Raw genomic sequence first — 19,652 nt, 5'->3', positions numbered from 1 at the left:
CAGAGGGGATTTACTAGAATGATAACCGGGATGAGAGACTGGAGAAGCTGGGATTATTTTCCTTGGAGCAGAGAAGGTTAAGGGGAGATTTAATAGAGGTGTTAATAATCATGAAGGATTTTGGTATGAGTAAATAAGGAGAAACTGGTGGGAGGGTCGGTAAGCAGTGGACACAGACTTAAAATAATCGGCAAAAGAACCAGAGGGGAGATGAGGAGAAATTATTTTATGCAGAGAGTTGTGACGATCTGGAATGCACTGCTTGAAAGGGAGGTGGAAACAGAGTCAATAGTAACTTTCAAAAGGGAATTGGATAAATACTTGAAACGGAAAAATTTGCAGGGCTGTGGGGAAAGAACAGGGGAGTGGGACTAATTGGATAGCTCTTTCAAAGAGCCAGCACAGGCACGAAGGGCCGAACAGCCTCCTTCTGTGCTGTAAGATTCTCTGGTGAAGTTCCAACAGGACGATCCAGCAAGTAGGAAACATAATCAGCAACAGTTGCCTGGGCTGCACGTGGCCTAGGGGTCATGGGTTGGACACCCTGCTCTACCCGTACTTTGACATTAACAGAAGAAGCGAAATGTCGAGTGGACATTCTGTTGATTGGACCGCTTCCTCATTCTCTGGTTTTGCTTACCGCCCTCGATGGTCTCTTTCAGTGTACGTCGGCCTGGCGACGGTCGGAGCAGCAACCTGGTGGTTCATGTTCGATGAAGAGGGTCCACAGGTCACCTTCAACCAACTGGTAACAGAGCTTCACTAAAACCCCTTCTATCAGGAGGGAGGGTGGAATTGTGTAACACTCCAGTAATAGTCCTTTCACAGGGATACCTTTGGGACTGATGGCAGCTGGTCTTCCAATGGAGTTTGAAGTCTCAATTAGTATATTATTGGTTCTCTTTTAGAAGGTCTTATTGATTGATTTTTACTATATTCACCGTCTTGATCCAGCAGCTGAGTCTAATTGAATCCAATCCAGGAAAAAAAACAGATGGTTAGACGTTTCCTCTGCTGCATAATACAGGTCCTGCTCTGGGCGTTTATACATTAACAGTCGGTGTGCTTTATAAAATTACCTCATTGTGTGGAGCTCTTTGAGACATTTCCATGGTGTGATACAGCGCTGTGTGGACACAAGTATTTCTTTTCATAATGGGAGTCTGAGCTAATTGCTTTCACACAGTCTCTAATATCAACCTGATCCCAGAGCCAGTAAAATTAAGAATGACCAAACCTGTAAACGAATGACAGCAAGATGGAAGGGGCATGAAGGAGGGAACCAAGAGCTGCTGCATCAAAATGAAGATGAGTCCACTCAACACCAAGCACACTCAAGAACATGGCACACGTGCACATGCAAACACCAAGCACGGTCGTTTGCACGCCCCAGACATGCATGCATGCCATAGACACGTGCTCCAGAAGTATAGTCACTGATGTAATGTAGGAAACGTGGCAGCCAGTTTACACACAGCAAGATCCCACAAACAACAGTGTGATAATATGTTTTCAGGTGTTGGTTGAGGGATAAATGTTGGCCTGAACACCAGGGAGAACTTCCCTACTCCCCAAGAGGGCAGACAGGGCCTCAGTTTAACATCTCATCTGAAAGGCAGCACCTCTGACAGTGCAGCACTCCCTCAGTATTGATACTGGGTGTGTCAGCCTAGATTTTGTGCTCAAGTCTCTGGACTGGGACTTGAACCCACAACCTTCTGACTCAGAGGCGAGAGTGCGACCCACTGAGCCACGGCTGACAACACCATAAATAGGCATTGACAGCTGAGTGATGATGGGGGCCATGTACGATTAGAATCCATTTGCTGTTTATAAATCAGTTCACCTCTCTCTCTCTCTTGCTTTTCCCAGAGGCACTTCATGCAGTGTACACCCGACCACCCGCTCTATGAAGGTATTGAGTGTGCCGTCTTTGAGTCTCGCTTCCCTACAACCATGGCCCTGTCTGTCCTGGTCACCATTGAAATGTGCAATGCACTAAACAGGTGAGTGTGACCTGTAACCTTCCTGAAGGTAGGGTTGCCAACATTCCAGGATTGCCCTGAGGTCTCCAGTTGGAGAGGGAAACAGGAACACAGTACAAACCTGGTTTGGAACACAAACAAGGATTGGGCCCGCTGTTGTAAAATATTTTACTTTAATTCAGGACCCTTCGTTCTTACTGTATTTCTCCCGATCAGAATCTGTGTGTGTAATTTATATCACGCTCTGAAGGTTCTGATTTACTTTCCAAGTGAATAGTTTTTACAGAATCCTCCTTTAAAACCACAAAATGTATTATTCACAGATATTTTTTTCCACCTATCTTGACATCTTATAAATATTTTGCATCAGGTAAAAGTAGCAGCCAATCGCTGTGCAGAGGTTTGTAAACACAGTGAACGGTGTCCATTCATGGACTCCTGTTACATCACTCACATCTGTGCGGTGTGTGCTGAGAGGCAGTCTCTCCCCTCGGGGGCACAGTCCGCTGATCGTCGGCAGTGGGCCCAGCACAATGGGCTCAGTGTTCGACAGTGAAAGATGCCATTTCTCGTGGGCACATCAGCAGACCTGCTGTTCCCTCCCCTGGCCCTTCCCTCCCCCCCCCAGCACCTTCCCTTCCCCCCCTCACCTTCCCCTCCCCCCTCACCTTCCCTTCCCCCCCGCACCTTCCCTCCCCCCCTCACCTTCCCTTCCCCCCTCACCTTCCCTTCCCCCCTCACCTTCCCCTCCCCCCCTCACCTTCCCTTCCCCCCCGCACCTTCCCTCCCCCCTCACCTTCCCTTCCCCCCCGCACCTTCCCTCCCCCCCTCACCTTCCCTCCCCCCCTCACCTTCCCTCCCCCCTCACCTTCCCTTCCCCCCTCACCTTCCCCTCCCCCCTCACCTTCCCTTCCCCCCGCACCTTCCCTCCCCCCCTCACCTTCCCTTCCCCCCGCACCTTCCCTCCCCCCCTCACCTTCCCCTCCCCCCGCACCTTCCCCTCCCCCCTCACCTTCCCCTCCCCCCTCACCTTCCCTTCCCCCCGCACCTTCCCTCCCCCCCTCACCTTCCCTCCCCCCTCACCTTCCCTTCCCCCCTCACCTTCCCTTCCCCCCTCACCTTCCCTCCCCCCTCACCTTCCCCTCCCCCCTCACCTTCCCTTCCCCCCTCACCTTCCCCTCCCCCCTCACCTTCCCTTCCCCCCTCACCTTCCCCTCCCCCCTCACCTTCCCTTCCCCCCGCACCTTCCCTCCCCCCTCACCTTCCCCTCCCCCCTCACCTTCCCTTCCCCCCCCGCACCTTCCCCTCCCCCCTCACCTTCCCTTCCCCCCGCACCTTCCCTTCCCCCCGCACCTTCCCTTCCCCCCGCACCTTCCCTTCCCCCCGCACCTTCCCTTCCCCCCTCACCTTCCCTTCCCCCCTCACCTTCCCCTCCCCCCTCACCTTCCCTTCCCCCCTCACCTTCCCTTCCCCCCTCACCTTCCCTTCCCCCCCGCACCTTCCCCTCCCCCTCACCTTCCCCTCCCCCCTCACCTTCCCTTCCCCCCGCACCTTCCCTCCCCCCCTCACCTTCCCCTCCCCCCTCACCTTCCCTTCCCCCCCGCACCTTCCCCTCCCCCCTCACCTTCCCCTCCCCCCTCACCTTCCCTTCCCCCCTCACCTTCCCCTCCCCCTCACCTTCCCCTCCCCCCTCACCTTCCCTTCCCCCCTCACCTTCCCCTCCCCCCTCACCTTCCCTTCCCCCCGCACCTTCCCTTCCCCCCTCACCTTCCCCTCCCCCCTCACCTTCCCTTCCCCCCTCACCTTCCCCTCCCCCCTCACCTTCCCCTCCCCCCCTCACCTTCCCCTCCCCCCTCACCTTCCCTTCCCCCCTCACCTTCCCTTCCCCCCTCACCTTCCCCTCCCCCCTCACCTTCCCTTCCCCCCCGCACCTTCCCCTCCCCCCTCACCTTCCCCTCCCCCCTCACCTTCCCTTCCCCCCTCACCTTCCCCTCCCCCCCTCACCTTCCCTTCCCCCCTCACCTTCCCCTCCCCCCTCACCTTCCCCTCCCCCCTCACCTTCCCTTCCCCCTCACCTTCCCCTCCCCCCTCACCTTCCCCTCCCCCCTCACCTTCCCTTCCCCCCCGCACCTTCCCCTCCCCCCTCACCTTCCCTTCCCCCCTCACCTTCCCTTCCCCCCGCACCTTCCCCTCCCCCCTCACCTTCCCCTCCCCCCTCACCTTCCCCTCCCCCCTCACCTTCCCTTCCCCCCTCACCTTCCCTTCCCTCCCGCACCTTCCCTCCCCCCCTCACCTTCCCTTCCCCCCTCACCTTCCCCTCCCCCCTCACCTTCCCCTCCCCCCTCACCTTCCCTTCCCCCCTCACCTTCCCTTCCCCCCCTCACCTTCCCTCCCCCCCTCACCTTCCCTTCCCCCCTCACCTTCCCTCCCCCCCGCACCTCCCCCTCCCCCTCACCTTCCCCTCCCCCCTCACCTTCCCTTCCCCCCCCGCACCTTCCCTCCCCCCCGCACCTTCCCTTCCCCCCCCGCACCTTCCCTCCCCCCCCGCACCTCCCCCTCCCCCCTCACCTTCCCCTCCCCCCTCACCTTCCCTTCCCCCCCCGCACCTTCCCTCCCCCCCTCACCTTCCCTTCCCCCCCCGCACCTTCCCTCCCCCCCGCACCTTCCCTTCCCCCCTCACCTTCCCCTCCCCCCTCACCTTCCCCTCCCCCCTCACCTTCCCTTCCCCCCACCCCACGCATACCTCCCGTTCGGTTAAAACATAAACATGTCGTAAAATGCATGTAGGAAAAAGTCTGTCAAATATTCACACCGAGTATTAGAGTAAACTGCCCTTAAATGAAACTCATCCAGTGGTTATATGCAGTTTTTCTACATTATGGTGAGTTTTATCAGGGGGGCCCGTATTTGGCTGGGACCCCTGGACACAGGCCCCGTAGGCCCCGTGCGTTAATCCGGTCCGGAGCGATAATCCGGTCCGGTGCTATAATCCGGTCCGGTGCTATAATCCGGTCCGGTGCTATAATCCGGTCCGGTGCGTTAATCCAGCCCCGTGCTATAATCCGGTCCGGTGCGTTAATCCGGTCCGGTGCGTTAATCCGGTCCGGTGCTATAATCCGGTCCGGTGCGATAATCCGGTCCGGTGCGTTAATCCGGTCCGGTGCGATAATCCGGTCCGGTGCTATAATCCGGTCCGGTGCTATAATCCGGTCCGGTGCTATAATCCGGTCCGGTGCTATAACCCGGTCCGGTGCTATAATCCGGTCCGGTGCTATAATCCGGTCCGGTGCTATAATCCGGTCCGGTGCTATAATCCGGTCCGGTGCGATAATCCGGTCCGGTGCGATAATCCGGTCCGGTGCTATAATCCAGCCCCGTGCTATAATCCGGTCCGGTGCTATAATCCGGTCCGGTGCTATAATCCGGTCCGGTGCTATAATCCGGTCCGGTGCGATAATCCGGTCCGGTGCTATAACCCGGTCCGGTGCGATAATCCGGTCCGCTGCGATAATCCGGTCCGGTGCGATAATCCGGTCCGGTGCGTTAATCAGGTCCGGTGCTATAACCCGGTCCGGTGCGATAATCCGGTCCGGTGCGATAATCCGGTCCGGTGCGTTAATCAGGTCCGGTGCTATAACCCGGTCCGGTGCTATAATCCGGTCCAGTGCGATAATCCGGTCCGGTGCGTTAATCCGGTCCGGTGCGATAATCCGGTCCGGTGCGATAATCCGGTCCGGTGCGTTAATCCGGTCCGGTGCGATAATCCGGTCCGGTGCGATAATCCGGTCCGGTGCGATAACCCGGTCCGGTGCGATAATCCGGTCCGGTGCGTTAATCCGGTCCGGTGCTATAACCCGGTCCGGTGCGATAATCCGGTCCGGTGCGATAATCCGGTCCAGTGCTATAACCCGGTCCGGTGCGATAATCCGGTCCGGTGCTATAATCCGGTCCGGTGCGATAATCCGGTCCGGTGCGTTAATCCGGTCCGGTGCGTTAATCCGGTCCGGTGCGTTAATCCGGTCCGGTGCGATAATCCGGTCCGGTGCTATAACCCGGTCCGGTGCGTTAATCCGGTCCGGTGCGTTAATCCGGTCCGGTGCTATAATCCGGTCCGGTGCGATAATCCGGTCCGGTGCTATAATCCGGTCTGGTGCGTTAATCCGGTCCGGTGCGTTAATCCGGTCCGGTGCGATAATCCGGTCTGGTGCTATAACCTGGTCCGGTGCGTTAATCCGGTCCGGTGCTATAACCTGGTCCGGTGCGTTAATCCGGTCCGGTGCGTTAATCCGGTCCGGTGCTATAATCCGGTCCGGTGCGTTAATCCGGTCCGGTGCGTTAATCCGGTCCGGTGCGTTAATCCGGCCCCATGCAGTAATCCGGCCCTGTCAACAAGCGGTGAACTTTAAATAAATGGAATGAAGCTGAAGCCATTCCTCTCACTCAAGTGTGTTTCACTTTCTGCTGCGATCATTAGTTCGGATTGTCAGACTGTATCCTCACCTATCCGGGCCTGTATGGTAGCAAATGTGTGCTACGTTGGAAGATTTGACATCACAGGCTCACACAAAAGTTTCCCACTGTTTCTGTAACAACAACTTACATTTATAATAGCACCTTTAATGTGGAAAAATGGCCCAAAGTAGCTATGTAAAAAAAGAAGTGGCCAAACCTTTTGGCCCATATGTTGTCTGATGAATACGGTGCTGCAGTATTTAAGGGTAAATTATCAAGACAGCACAGGGCCTTGCTGAATTTACCCTATGGTGTTGATCTCTCCATCGCCAGATTCAAAATAAAACCTGTTCATTTTGTTTTCTTCTGCCTTTTGATCTTTTCCGGCATTTGACCTTTTTTTTTTGTTTTTGCAGCCTGTCTGAAAACCAGTCCCTGTTGAGAATGCCCCCATGGGTGAATATCTGGCTGCTGGGGACCATCTGCCTGTCCATGTCGCTGCACTTCTTGATCCTTTATGTGGAGCCTTTGCCTGTGAGTATGGATGTAGAATCAGGTGTAAGGAGCTAACAAAGGGGGGGAGAGGGGGCAGGGGGTAGGGTCAAAGCATTCCATTTGACGGTGCTCCAAAACCAATACTATGTTGTGTTCCTCTATTTCTGCCATCTTGCAAATAGCATCCATATTTTAACACAAAGCCCCCATATAGTGCTAGAAGTGTGTGACTGTGCGTCACAGAATGGTGATGCCCAAATAAGGAGTACACGAACTGTGCAGCAAATTTACTATATTGTTCATCTCCCATGGTGCTGCACACGGGGAAGGAAGAGCCAGAATTGGGGTTAGAGGTCGGGATTCTTGGACCAGGGTGCACAAATATAATTCAGTCCCATTTTAAAGTCTTACATTCCATCTTTTATATTTCTATTGTAAATTGCTATGTCCACATTTATCATGGAAACTACCTATGTAAACTTGTCACGCTGTAATTGCACCTTGCTGCCACTAGGGGGAGGGTGTAACTACAGTGTGACAGGTTTACAAAGGCAGTTTTCATTATAATTGTGGACACGGGAATTTATAATGGAGACAGTTGACAGGATGTGTATGCAGACGTAAGGTGTTTAATGGACCAGGGATCAGTGTCGTCCAATAGAAATTGCAGACTGGCCACAGGTGTTGCTATGGTGACACCATTTTAGCCACATAGAATCATAGAATGGTTACAGCACTGAAGGAGGCCATTCAGCCCATTGAGTCCATGCCGGCTCTATGCAAGAGCAATCCAGCTAGTCCCACTCCTCCGCCCTATCCCCGTAGCCCTGCACATTTTTTTCCTTCAAGTACTTATCCAGTTCCCTTTTGAAGGCCACGATTGAATCTTCCTCCACCACCCCCTCGGGCGGTGCATTCCAGATCACAACCACTCCCAGTGTAAAAAAGTTATTCCTCATGTTGCCTTTGGTTCTTTTGCCAATCACCTTAAATCTATGTCCTCTGGTTCTTGACCCTTCCACCAATGGGAACAGTTTCTCTCTATCTACTGTGTCTAGACCCCTCATGATTTTGAATACCTCTATCAAATCTCCTCTCAACCTTCTCTGCTCTAAGGAGAACAACCCCAGCTTCTCCAGTCTATCCACATAACTGAAGTCCCTCATCCCTGGAATCATTCTAGTAAATCTTTTCTGCACCCTCTCTTAAAGCCATCACATTCTTCCTAAAGTGCGGTGCCCAGAACTGGACACAATACTCCAGTTGTGACCGAACCAGTGTTTTATAAAGGTTCATCATAACTTCCTTGATTTTGTACTCTATGCCTCTATTTATGAAGCCCAGGATCCTGTGTGCTTTTTAACCGCTTTCTCAACCTGCCCTGCCACCTTCAATGATTGTGCACATTTGCTCCCAGATTTCTCTGTTCCTGCACCCCTTTTAGAATTGTGCACTCTGGTTTATATTGCCTCTCCTCGTTCTTCCTACCAAAATATGTCACTTCACACTTTTCTGCATTAAATTTCATCTGCCATGTGTCTGCCCGTTCCACCGTCCTGTCTATATCCTCTTGGAGTCTATCACTATCCTCCTCACTGTTCACTACCTTTACAACTTTTGTGTCATCTGCAAATTTTGAAATTGTGCCCTGTACACTCAAGAAAAGCAGTGGTCCCAGCACCGACCCCTGGGGAACACCACTGTACACCTTCCTCCAGTCCGAAAAACAATCGGTCACCACTACTCTCTGTTTCCTGTTACTTAGCCGATTTTGTATCCACGCTGCCACTTCCTCTTTTATTCCATGGGCTTCAATCTTGATGACAAGCCTATTATGTGGCACTTTATCAAACGCCTTTTGAAAGTCCATATACACCACATCAACCGCATTGCCCTCATCGACCCTCTCTGTTACCTCATCAAAAAACTCTATCAAGTTAGTTAAACATGATCTGCCTTTAACAAATCCGTGCTGGCTTTCCCTAATCAATCCACAATTGTCCAAGTGACTGTTAATTTTTTCCCAGATTATCGTTTCTAAATGTTTCCCCACCACCGAGGTTAAACTGACTGGCCTCTAGTTGCTGGGTTTATCCTTACACCCTTTTTTGAACAAGGGTCTAACATTTGCAATTCTCCAGTCCTCTAGCACCACCTCTATATCTAAGGATGATTGGAAGATTTTGGCCAGTAGCTCTGCAATTTCCACCCTTACTTCCCTCAGCAACCTAGGATGCATCCCATCCGGACCGGGTGACTTATCTACTTTAAGTATAGCCAGCGTTTCAAGTATCTCCACTTTATCAATTTTTAGCCCATCCAGTATCTCAACTACCTTCTCTTTTACTGTGGCTTTGGCAGCATCTTCTTCCTTGGTAAAGACAAATGCAAAGTATTCATTTAGTACCTCAGTCATGCCCTCTGCCTCCATGAGTAGATCTCTTTTTTGGTCCCCAATCAGCCCCACCCCTCCTCTTACTATCCGTTTACTGTTTATATGCTTATAGAAAACTTTTGGATTCCCTTTTATGTTAGCTGCCAGTCTATTCTCATACTCTCTCTTTGCCCCTCTTATTCCCTTTTTCACTTCCCCTCTGAACTTTCTACATTCAGCCTGGTTCTCACTTGTATTATCAACCTGACATCTGTCATACGCCCCCTTTTTTCTGCTTCATCTTACTCTCTATCTCTCTTGTCATCCAGGGAGCTCTGGCTTTAGTTGCCCTACCTTTCTCCCTCATGGGAATGTACCCAGACTGTACCCGAACCATCTCCTCTTTAAAGGCCGCCCACTGTTCAATTACAGTTCTGCCTGCCGATCTCTGATTCCAATTTACCCGGGCCAGATCTGTTCTCAACCCACTACGTGCAATAATTTTAGCAGAAAACGCCTTACACACACTCACACAATACGGGTAAATGTACTTCACATGTGGACATTTACTGAACAAACATCTACCACTGTTCAGTAACCGAGGAAGTAAAGTTCTCACAACGATCAAAATACACTCACACACACTGCTTTTCATTTTACCATTTTACCAACAAACGCACGGGAAGGTTAAAGTTCACATGCAGGCGCCATATGAGTAAGTATTGAGATCAAAGGCCCAGCGACAGTGTCTATTACTCATTTTTATTTACTAATAAGATGCAATTAGCCACATCTGGATTCCCAATTAGCCACATGAGCCTTTTTTATTTATTCATACTCAGGATGTGGGCGTCGCTGGCGAAGCCGGCATTTATTGGCCGTCTCCAGTTGCTCTTAACTGAGTAGCTTACTAGGCCATTTCAGAGGGCATTTAAGAATTGACCACATTGGTGTGGGACAGTTAGAGACAACACATGTGGCTAGTGGCTAGTGGCTAACGTATTGGACAGCACTGTTGCAGATAGATAACGAAGCTTTAAGCTGGAACTCATTGCAAATGTTTGCTGTATGTTGATTGTGTTTCTATGATAAGTTTGATGTGGAGATGCCGGTGATGGACTGGGGTTGACAATTGTAAACAATTTTACAACACCAAGTTATAGTCCAGCAATTTTATTTTAAATTCACAAGCTTTCGGAGATTTTCTCCTTCCTCAGGCCTGAGGAAGGAGAAAATCTCCGAAAGCTTGTGAATTTAAAATAAAATTGCTGGACTATAACTTGGTGTTGTAAAATTGTTTACAATATGATAAGTTTGTAACTCTTTCCTCTTTCTCACTCAACAGCTGATTTTCCAGGTGACTGCTCTAAACTGGCCTCAGTGGGTCGTGGTCCTGAAGATTTCCCTGCCCGTCATCTTGCTGGACGAAACGCTCAAATACATGTCCCGTAACTACGTAGAGGGTAAAGACCCTGTTGTAGTTTGTCAGAGCAATAGTGGGCTTCCAGCATGCTTTGGGGACATTTCCTGGCTCTTTGTCTTAGTCTCCGCCCCTCTCATTTGCTGGCTTTACTGTCTGCTTTAACCTCCAAGGACTTCTGCAGCGCTGACCAGAAGGAACTGGTTTCTTGATGCCAGCTTGCTTTTTTTTCCCGTGGGACTTGGGTTATACTCTATGTCTGTCCTAAAAGGATGCCTTGGGCCCTATTGAATGCGCTTATGTTTGTGAGACTGTGTGTTACCAGGAGGAGAGGGCATTCATGGCGAGTTCCAGGCCTGGGATTAGCTGCGGGACTTAGTCAAATGCTATTCCACGGTTGTGTTTATTGCTGGTGGGTTGAGTTCGTCCATTCATTCATTCAAAGGGATACTGAATAGCTCATTGTGATTGGTCAATGCAATCCTTTCTCCTTCCCACATTGTGCTCAAAGTGTCCAGTAATTAACCAATTGGAGAGAACAACCCCTCAATGCCTCTAGAAGCAAAACAAAATGTCTGAAGACCTAAGAGGTTTGTAATAAGCTGATTAACCATTTGACCTATCACTGGTTCCTGGAGTTTAAACATCTAATCCAACAACCCAATAACTCCTGAACAGGTCAGGGAGCTCGGCCAAAGGAAGGGGATGTGTCTGACTGATTCTTTACTGGCAAAATTAGTCGCTCCAAGTCAATCAGTTCAAATTAAAGGATTTTTGTTTTGTTGAATGGCATCAGGATCAGCTGGGAGGGCAAAATTCATTCCAAAAGAAAAATCAATGGAGCCAGCAATAAAAATCCAACTGACTTCAAATAATCGTGATGCCCATCTATTTAATGGGTTAATAAATCCTTGAGGAGCGACGTGTTAAACTGTCATGGTCTAAGAATGTTGATCGGTAAGATGTCACTGGTGACCGGCTTAATCACAGTTACAGCCCTAATCTTTTGGGATAAGTAAGTTCTCTTTATGCTCGAGCCACTAGTAGGACAATGCTGTACATGTTGCACAAAGCCCCAGTGTGTTGACCTGTTCAGTGCAATCTGGAGATAGAGCTGTAGCATCCGAGATAGTTACTGCATCGGAGTGGAGCTCAGCCCCATTTCTAATGGGGTTAAAGTCCCACAGTGTGACACAGTATACGACAGCCATGCTAATCCTTTATTCGAGTTGTGGATTGCACTGTACGAGCCCCAGGAAATCCAACACAGGTAAACAGATCTTCTGCATACGGATCTTAAATTCTGCGGCACCCATGCGATGTTGGAACGGGTGGGGTGGGGAGAGAATCCTATTCGTGTCATTGCTTCACCTGTCCTGAAATTCTAGCAGATGAATACCAGCTCCTCCGCCACCAACACAGCCTGTCCTGTTCTCAACCAGCGCCTCATCTGCCATAGCGCGTGTATAATTTACCCAGCACCAGAGGTGGCAGAGACATAGGCGTGAGTGAATTGGCAGGACTCGCCCGGCGTGAGGTACAGAGTAGATCCGACCTGCCAGCATCGCTCTGCAAGACCGAGGAGTTCCTGTTAGGGATCGGTGTGTTATTGACGGTTACTCTACCTTCTCTTTTAGTTTTGTACGGTAACTGTTAGGTTGCAGGTGAAAGGCAGTCTATTGATGTAGTTTCCCAGGGGGTGTTAATTGGGTATAGCCCGTGCAGGGTTAGCAGTCCCTGACCTGCCTGAGCCTGGACACACTGTGGGCCCCAGCCCCTTGTGTTCACTCAGAATCCGATTAAACACAACTTCCACTCAGTGAATTTGAGAGCAGCTGATTCATGGACACAGGTCCCTTCTTTAAAAAAAAATATATTCCCTTCCAGAAAAATCTGCTGCAAACACCTTGTCAACTCTCGTTATAGTTTGTTTAGGTTTTAATTCCCCCCCCCCCCACGGGATTACAGCCCTTGCCTCTGTGGAAGATGTTGATGTTCGAGGGGCTTTGCATTTGGCCATGATCTTTCTCTCAGCTGACATCCACGATCGTGCACGTTCCAGTATCACCGTAGGGAGGGTCACTGTTCCTGGCCCGACAGAGCCCAGTACTGAGGAGGGTCACTGTGTCTGTCCCGAGAGAGCCCAGTACTGGGGGAGGGTCACTGTGTCTGTCCCGAGAGAGCTCAGCACTGGGGGAGGGTCACTGTGTCTGTCCCGAGAGAGCTCAGCACTGGGGGAGGGTCACTGTCCCTGGCCCGAGAGAGCTCAGTACTGGGGAGGGTCACTGTCCCTGGCCCGAGAGAGCCCAGTACTGAGGAGGGTCACTGTGTCTGTCCCGAGAGAGCCCAGTACTGGGGAGGGTCACTGTGTCTGTCCCGAGAGAGCCCAGTACTGGGGAGGGTCACTGTGTCTGTCCCGAGAGAGCTCAGTACTGGGGGAGGGTCACTGTGTCTGTCCCGAGAGAGCTCAGCACTGGGGGAGGGTCACTGTCCCTGGCCCGAGAGAGCTCAGTACTGGGGGAGGGTCACTGTGTCTGTCCCGAGAGAGCTCAGTACTGGGGGAGGGTCACTGTCCCTGACCTGAGAGAGCTCAGCACTGGGGGAGGGTCACTGTGTCTGTCCCGAGAGAGCTCAGTACTGGGGGAGGGTCACTGTCCCTGACCTGAGAGAGCTCAGCACTGGGGGAGGGTCACTGTGTCTGTCCCGAGAGAGCTCAATACTGGGGGAGGGTCACTGTGTCTGTCCCGAGAGAGCTCAGTACTGGGGAGGGTCACTGTGTCTGTCCCGAGAGAGCTCAACACTGGGGGAGGGTCACTGTGTCTGTCCCGAGAGAGCTCAGTACCGGGGAAGGGTCACTGTCCCTGACCTGAGAGAGCTCAGCACTGGGGGAGGGTCACTGTGTCTGTCCCGAGAGAGCTCAGTACTGGGGAGGGTCACTGTGTCTGTCCCGAGAGAGCTCAGTACTGGGGAGGGTCACTGTGTCTGTCCCGAGAGAGCTCAGTACTCCCCTGAGCCATAAATGAATAGCAAATATCCCCAATGACATTTGCCCAGTGCCAGCAACACAGGCCACGGAGATCTGAAGGTGAAATGTCAGAATTTACACATGTTGTTAACTTTAAATCAAGATGTTAGAATTGGATCTGTCTGATGTGAAAATAAGCAGGAGAAATAGATAATTCCTGGTGTCGAATGCTTTGTGATGAATGAATGGATGAATTATGAAATGTGGCATTCAATCCGATTGTTCCTTAACCCCCTCCTATTTACACAACAGGATGAGTGTGTTTGGTGTGAAACCAGTGTTATTTTCGTGTGGAAGTTGCGGTTAGTTTTGAATCTCCTTTGGTGCAAGTGACAGGATGACGTCAATACCGAAGAAGAATTCATTTTATTTTTCTTACTGATTAGTTTTTAACAAATAATTCGCTAATCCTTAGGAAATCCATGGTGAATTGTGGACCTGTATTAACTAATGGGGCAGCTGTTATTTAATACATAATCTTATATAAAAAAATTGTAAAATGAGAAGTGGACAAAAAAAATCCAGTTAACGGAATGACGAACCAGGAGCTGAAGCAATTGTGAGCGATGTTTTAAAGATTCAAATTCATGAATGTACAGGTTCCCTGGGCTTGTGAGAAGAGGTCATTCTTATGTTTCTCTCCTCAAGTATCCCACTGGCCTGCCCTGCAGTGTGCCATTCTAAGTAGAAGTTGTATTAAATACAGGTACTGTACTTCCTGCACTTTGCTCTTTTCCGTGGTGTTCCAGACCCCTCTCAGATGTTTCCAGAAACACTCTCCCGCCTCCCTGCAGACAATTGCAAAATTATGGCGGCTTGGTGTCTAGGAACAGAAGCCGTCAGGGTTAAAGGGGAAAATCCAGACTTTTATTTGGATTATCAGTTGCCTCCTCGAATGTTTGGAAACATAATTCTAACCCCCACTTCGCCCTTTCATACCCAAATAGCGGTTCATGGGCAGTGCTGTGCTATGCCTGTGGATAGGACCTGACAGGACGTAACCTCTAATTCTTACAAAGAATGAGACTATACACCTATCTGTCTGTGTAAAGGGCACAGCATATTCCCATTCAGCATTGGGGAGCTCCTGTGTCATTTGGAATTTCTGCCTTGCAAGCCGTAAATTTCTTGTGTGCCAGCTGTGTGGACTATCAAAGAGACACAGAGCTCTGTGGCGTTAAAGGTCAATGTAGCAGTGCGCTGTGCAGTGAAGGGGTGGGACCTGAGGTTGTGCCCAGATGTTCCCGATGATGCCTTCAGTGTTGGGGCAAAGGGGGGGAGGCCAAGAGCTCCCCTACAGGGAGGAAGAGAGGAAACGCAAGGGCTAAGGTCCTTTTGGCCGGTTAGAGGGGAGCATCAGCAGAGACCAGGGACTAGTGCGTCCCTTGGAGAAAGAAATGTACAGATGGCACCAGTAAAGTTTATGCATGAGGATATTGGTTTCTAAAGATCACAGTTACTTTATTTGAAGTTTCTCCTTAACACCCCAGCAAGGTAACACGCAGGAGAGTGTGACTAGAAGCAGAGTAAAGCAGGGAGATGTGTTGGGTCCAACACATGGGGAAACTGACTACACTGTGGAATATGGCTATGGTTAAGTCTAAGATTTTAGATCATTCTGTGTTATATTTATATTGTCTTTAAACATGCTGCAGTCAGGCAGCCCAGTGCTGGGCACCCCAGGTAGGAGACCCAAGTTCCAATCCCAGTTTCGACCAATACCTGTATTTGGGTTTTCCTCAGCAAATTGAGTTTCTGCCCGATCGATAGTGCAGACTCACTAATGCTCGAGGGGATTCTGAGGCTCGGGAATCGGGCCCATCCACACGGCAATTGGGACTTTTAAGTTTCTGGTCGCCGACGTTCCCCGATTACCGGACCGGGCTCGCAGCAGAAGCTCGCCCGCGCCCTGGGAAATGGCGGCCTGTGGTCTCTCCAGCGCCGCTATTGGCGCCACTTTAGAAGAATCCTGGGTATCCACGGCCCGAGTTGGTCCCTGATTTCTATGGTAACGATATGAAGATGAGGCTACTGTTGGGAGCAGCACTGAATACTGGGGGGGGGGGGGGGGGAGGGGTGGTGGTGAGTGGAGGGGGGGTAATTTGCTTGGTCCTGTGAGGGAGGAAGAGACCACCGTCTAGGAGGGAGAGGAGTTGCTCAGTTTCTGCTGAAGCACACTCCTGAATAGGCCACGGGCAGGGTTCTCGGAAACATCTGTGGGCTGGACCATCCAATCTTACTCAACTAGGAGAAGTGTTCGGAGTTATTTTGGGAGGATGTAAGACAAACTGTGCCGTTATTGTGGGTTTTAGCACAGTGAGGCTGTTCAACTCCTCCTCTGAATGTCTAACTTGATTTAAGGTGAGGCTGAGCCTGGAAGCACATCATTTGATACAAATACAGTATCTTCTGTTTGTCTTTAAGTCCAATTATATTTGACCTCTGCTAGGAAATGGAGGTTCTCTCCCTCCTCTGTCTCTGCCCCTTATCTTTCTCTCCCTCTCCCTCCCTCCCTCCCTCCCCTCTTGTCTCTTTCCTTCTCTCTTCTCCCTTCCCCTCCTCGTCTTTTCTCTCTGTCTCCCCCCCCCCCCCCCCCCCTTTTCACTTTTCCCTCCTTCCTACCCTCCGACTCTCCTCAGTATCGTGTGTGGGTTTTTGAGCTACGCTGCTGATTTGCATGTGGAACATTACGAAGTGTCGGCAATGATGTCTTCTCATAGCAGTGCTATTTTTCTAACAAAAAGTAAATTAAACAAAAAGTTTTTTTTTAAAAAGAAAGATATTTATTGAAGCCTCGATGCTGTAACCTTTGTTATCACTTTGCATGTGTTGCTTACCTAAAATAAAAGTTTTTTGCTCCCCAAATATACTCAAGCTTGGTCTAATATTCTGTATAATGTGAATTTCTGCTCCGATCATTCAAATGCAAGGTTACAGTATCTCTTTAACCATGTACCCCTCTCACATTTGGCCTCTGTGGGATGGTAAAATTATGAGACTGCCACCAAGTGTTGCTGGCTACAATAAGACTGATTTCCTACCGACCTTCTCTGAACATAGGAACAGGAGGAGGCCATTCAGCCCCTCGATCCTCCTTCGCCTTTCAATTAGATCATGGCTGATCTGATCTGTACCTCAATTCCCATTTTCCGGCCTTTGCTCCATATCCCTTGAGACCATTTCCCAACAAAAATCTATCGATCTCAGTCTTGAAAAATTTCAGTTGGCCCGCAGCATCCACAGCCTTTTTGGGGGATTGAGTTCCAGATTTCCACTACCCTTTATGTGAAAAAGTGCTTCTTGATTTCACTCCTGAATAGCCGGGCTCTGATTTTGATGCCAACCTCTGCTGAGTGTAGATTTCTGGGCAGCTTGCACCTTGCTCAATGGCCATCTTTGATGTGTGAGCCAAGACAGTGACTGCAAACTACCAGGTGACCCTGATCTTGCCCCCGTATTGGAGTGCACTCACCACTTTCCCCGACTCAGATCTGCTAACTCAGCTCGGCACAGAAACCGATGCTGGGGCTCTCCTGGTTGTTATTGACTCAGTGAGATTTCAATTCTTTTTAAAAGGGGTTGTCCAGACGATGTCACAGTCTCAGAATTTACTCCTGCTAAAAACTGGAACTTGGGCGATGGTGGAACCCATTCAAAAAATAGCAAAACTGCCCATCCCCCTCCGGGTGTGCTGCATTTCAACAATGTTACAAATGATCCCCGATTCTCAGCATTTCATAGGCTGTACTTTTAAAAAATCAACCCTGAAACATCCCATTTTGAAACCATTACATGGTAATAAAAAAAAGTGAGAGATTTTAATACAGCCTGCAGTCCTCACTGGGGGGGCGCGGGGGTCCAGATTAGTCATCACTTTTATTGAACAATGAATAAATGAAGAGAGATACTGTGAGCTTTGTAAATCTGGCTACTTCTGTGTTGCTTCCTTTCTTTCACTTATGGTACTTGGGTATCTGAAATACTGTCCTCATTTCAGCGTATTACTGACAACAACTGATCAATGATTTCATTAAACCTGGCTCTTTGTGGATCTCACATATGATACTGTTGTGATTTTAAACCTCTACTGATTTGCCACTTGCCGACATGCATGTTGGGCACAACTATTCCACTCAGAATCATAAAATCATACAACACAGGAGGAGGTCATTCGGCCCATCGTGCCTGTGCTGGCTCTTTGAAAGAGCAATCCAATTAGTCCCACTCCCCTGCTCTTTCCCACTAGCCCTTTTCAAGTATTTATCCAATTCCTTTTTGAAAGTCACTATTGAATCTGTTTCCACCACCCTTTCAGACAGTGCATTCCAGATCATAACAACTTGCTGAGTAAAAAGATTTCTCCTCATCTCCCCTCCGGTTCTTTTGCCAATTATCTTACTCATGAGGCATTTCCTGTACCAACTTTCTCCCTTACTTTCTCTCGGGTGTACTGCCCTCCACTGATTGATCTTAGATGGCGAGTGTTTGGAAGCTAATTAACCTTCAGGTGCATGTTAGACCTGATACCTATGGTCACTTTCCAGCAGTAATCAAGGTTGTGAAGGCAGGTTTCTTTATTTTAATCTCTAGAAACCAGGTACTCTGTCTACTGTCTCAGCTGATAACTCAGGACAACCTTTGACTACTCATTGTTTAGACAATGCTAACTACAGAATTACTCACAACATTGCTAATAACATGTTTGTGAATCACAGATGTTGTTGCACAGCTTCCAAATATCATTAACTTTTTCCTAACACCCAGACTCACCAATGGTTACAGCTTTAAATAAGTTACGTTCTTTAAACACAAATTTAATACATAGCGTGCATTGATGAAAAATGAGCAATAAACCTGGACATATCTTGTATGTTGATCAGGGGTTAACTATTGGTTATTGAAAGTTTCTGGAGATTTTTTTTCCTGTTGGTTGAGCCACAGTTTTGCTGTTTTCAGTCCGTGGGAAATGCCTCCTGTACTTTGGGCCATGCAGTGAGAAGCAAGCAGCACCAAATATTCTAAATCAGCTTTGGACTGCGATGAAGAGACAGTTGAAACATCTGACGTAGCACTGGGGAGGCAAAGCTGGCTGATGACTCCCCAAATCCACCTAGCTTTGGGCATTACTGGCAGGGAAATGATTGGCCAGGAGCCCTTCCTTAAAGGAAGTAAAGACTACACGGCCCTTCCTCTCTTCAGCCCTCCAAAGTGCTCACTGCGGCCAGCCAACTCCTCTACACCTTCTGACAGGGAATCACTTAGGAGCAGTAAAAAGAAAGAACTTGCATTTATACAGCGCCTTTCACAACTTCACCATCAAAGTACTGTGCAGCCAATGAAGTACTTTTTTGATGTGTAATTACTGTTGTAATGTAGGAAACGCGGCAGCCAATTTGTGCAGAGCAAGGTCCCACAAACAGCAATGTGATAATGACCAGATAATCTGTTTTTTTTAGTGATGTTGGTTGAGGGATACATATTGGTCAGAACACCGGGGGAACTCCCTCGGTGCTGCACTGGAGTGTCAGCCTAGATTTTATGCTCAAGTCTCTAGAGTGGGACTTAAACCCGCAACCTTCTGACTCAGAGGCGAGAGTGCTAACACGTTCTCATGTCTGTCTGCAGTACAACAGTGACTACACTTCAAAAGTAATAATTGGGCTGTGAAACACTTTGGGACATCCTGAGGACAAGAAAGACGCTGTATTAAAGCATGTTCTCTCGCATTCCTGTAGCATGTTAGAAACAACATCCAGAATTGATATAACACATAGACTCTGATTAACAGCAGAGTATAAAGAAGACTTTAAGAAGTTAGACTCAGGAAGTTTTCTGAAGATAAACTAACTATAGACATCAGGCTCCCTAATTTCCATTGTTTCAGTGGCTAGGTTCATCGAA

General features: G+C 49.5%; 1 protein-coding gene across 2 annotated transcripts in view; it reads left to right on the top strand.

Annotated features, from left to right (window-relative positions):
- The window catches only part of atp2a3 (ATPase sarcoplasmic/endoplasmic reticulum Ca2+ transporting 3), a 230,672-nt gene that overhangs the window by 195,684 nt on the left and 15,336 nt on the right, over nt 1-19,652 (top strand). Inside the window, exons 17-20 of one of the 2 annotated variants that reach the window (XM_068007934.1) lie at nt 663-748; nt 1,873-2,006; nt 6,854-6,971; nt 10,652-10,769. In XM_068007934.1, coding sequence (XP_067864035.1) covers nt 663-748; nt 1,873-2,006; nt 6,854-6,971; nt 10,652-10,769 — 456 coding nt within the window. Of the gene's footprint in view, nt 1-662; nt 749-1,872; nt 2,007-6,853; nt 6,972-10,651; nt 15,823-19,652 lie in introns of those variants that run through there. The other variant, XM_068007933.1, reaches the window with a different exon arrangement.

This window comes from Heptranchias perlo, chromosome 28 (assembly GCF_035084215.1).
Source record: "Heptranchias perlo isolate sHepPer1 chromosome 28, sHepPer1.hap1, whole genome shotgun sequence".
NCBI lineage: Eukaryota > Metazoa > Chordata > Chondrichthyes > Hexanchiformes > Hexanchidae > Heptranchias > Heptranchias perlo.
The sequence above is the reverse complement of the archived record's forward strand: the minus strand, read 5'-3'. Positions and strand labels throughout refer to the sequence as shown.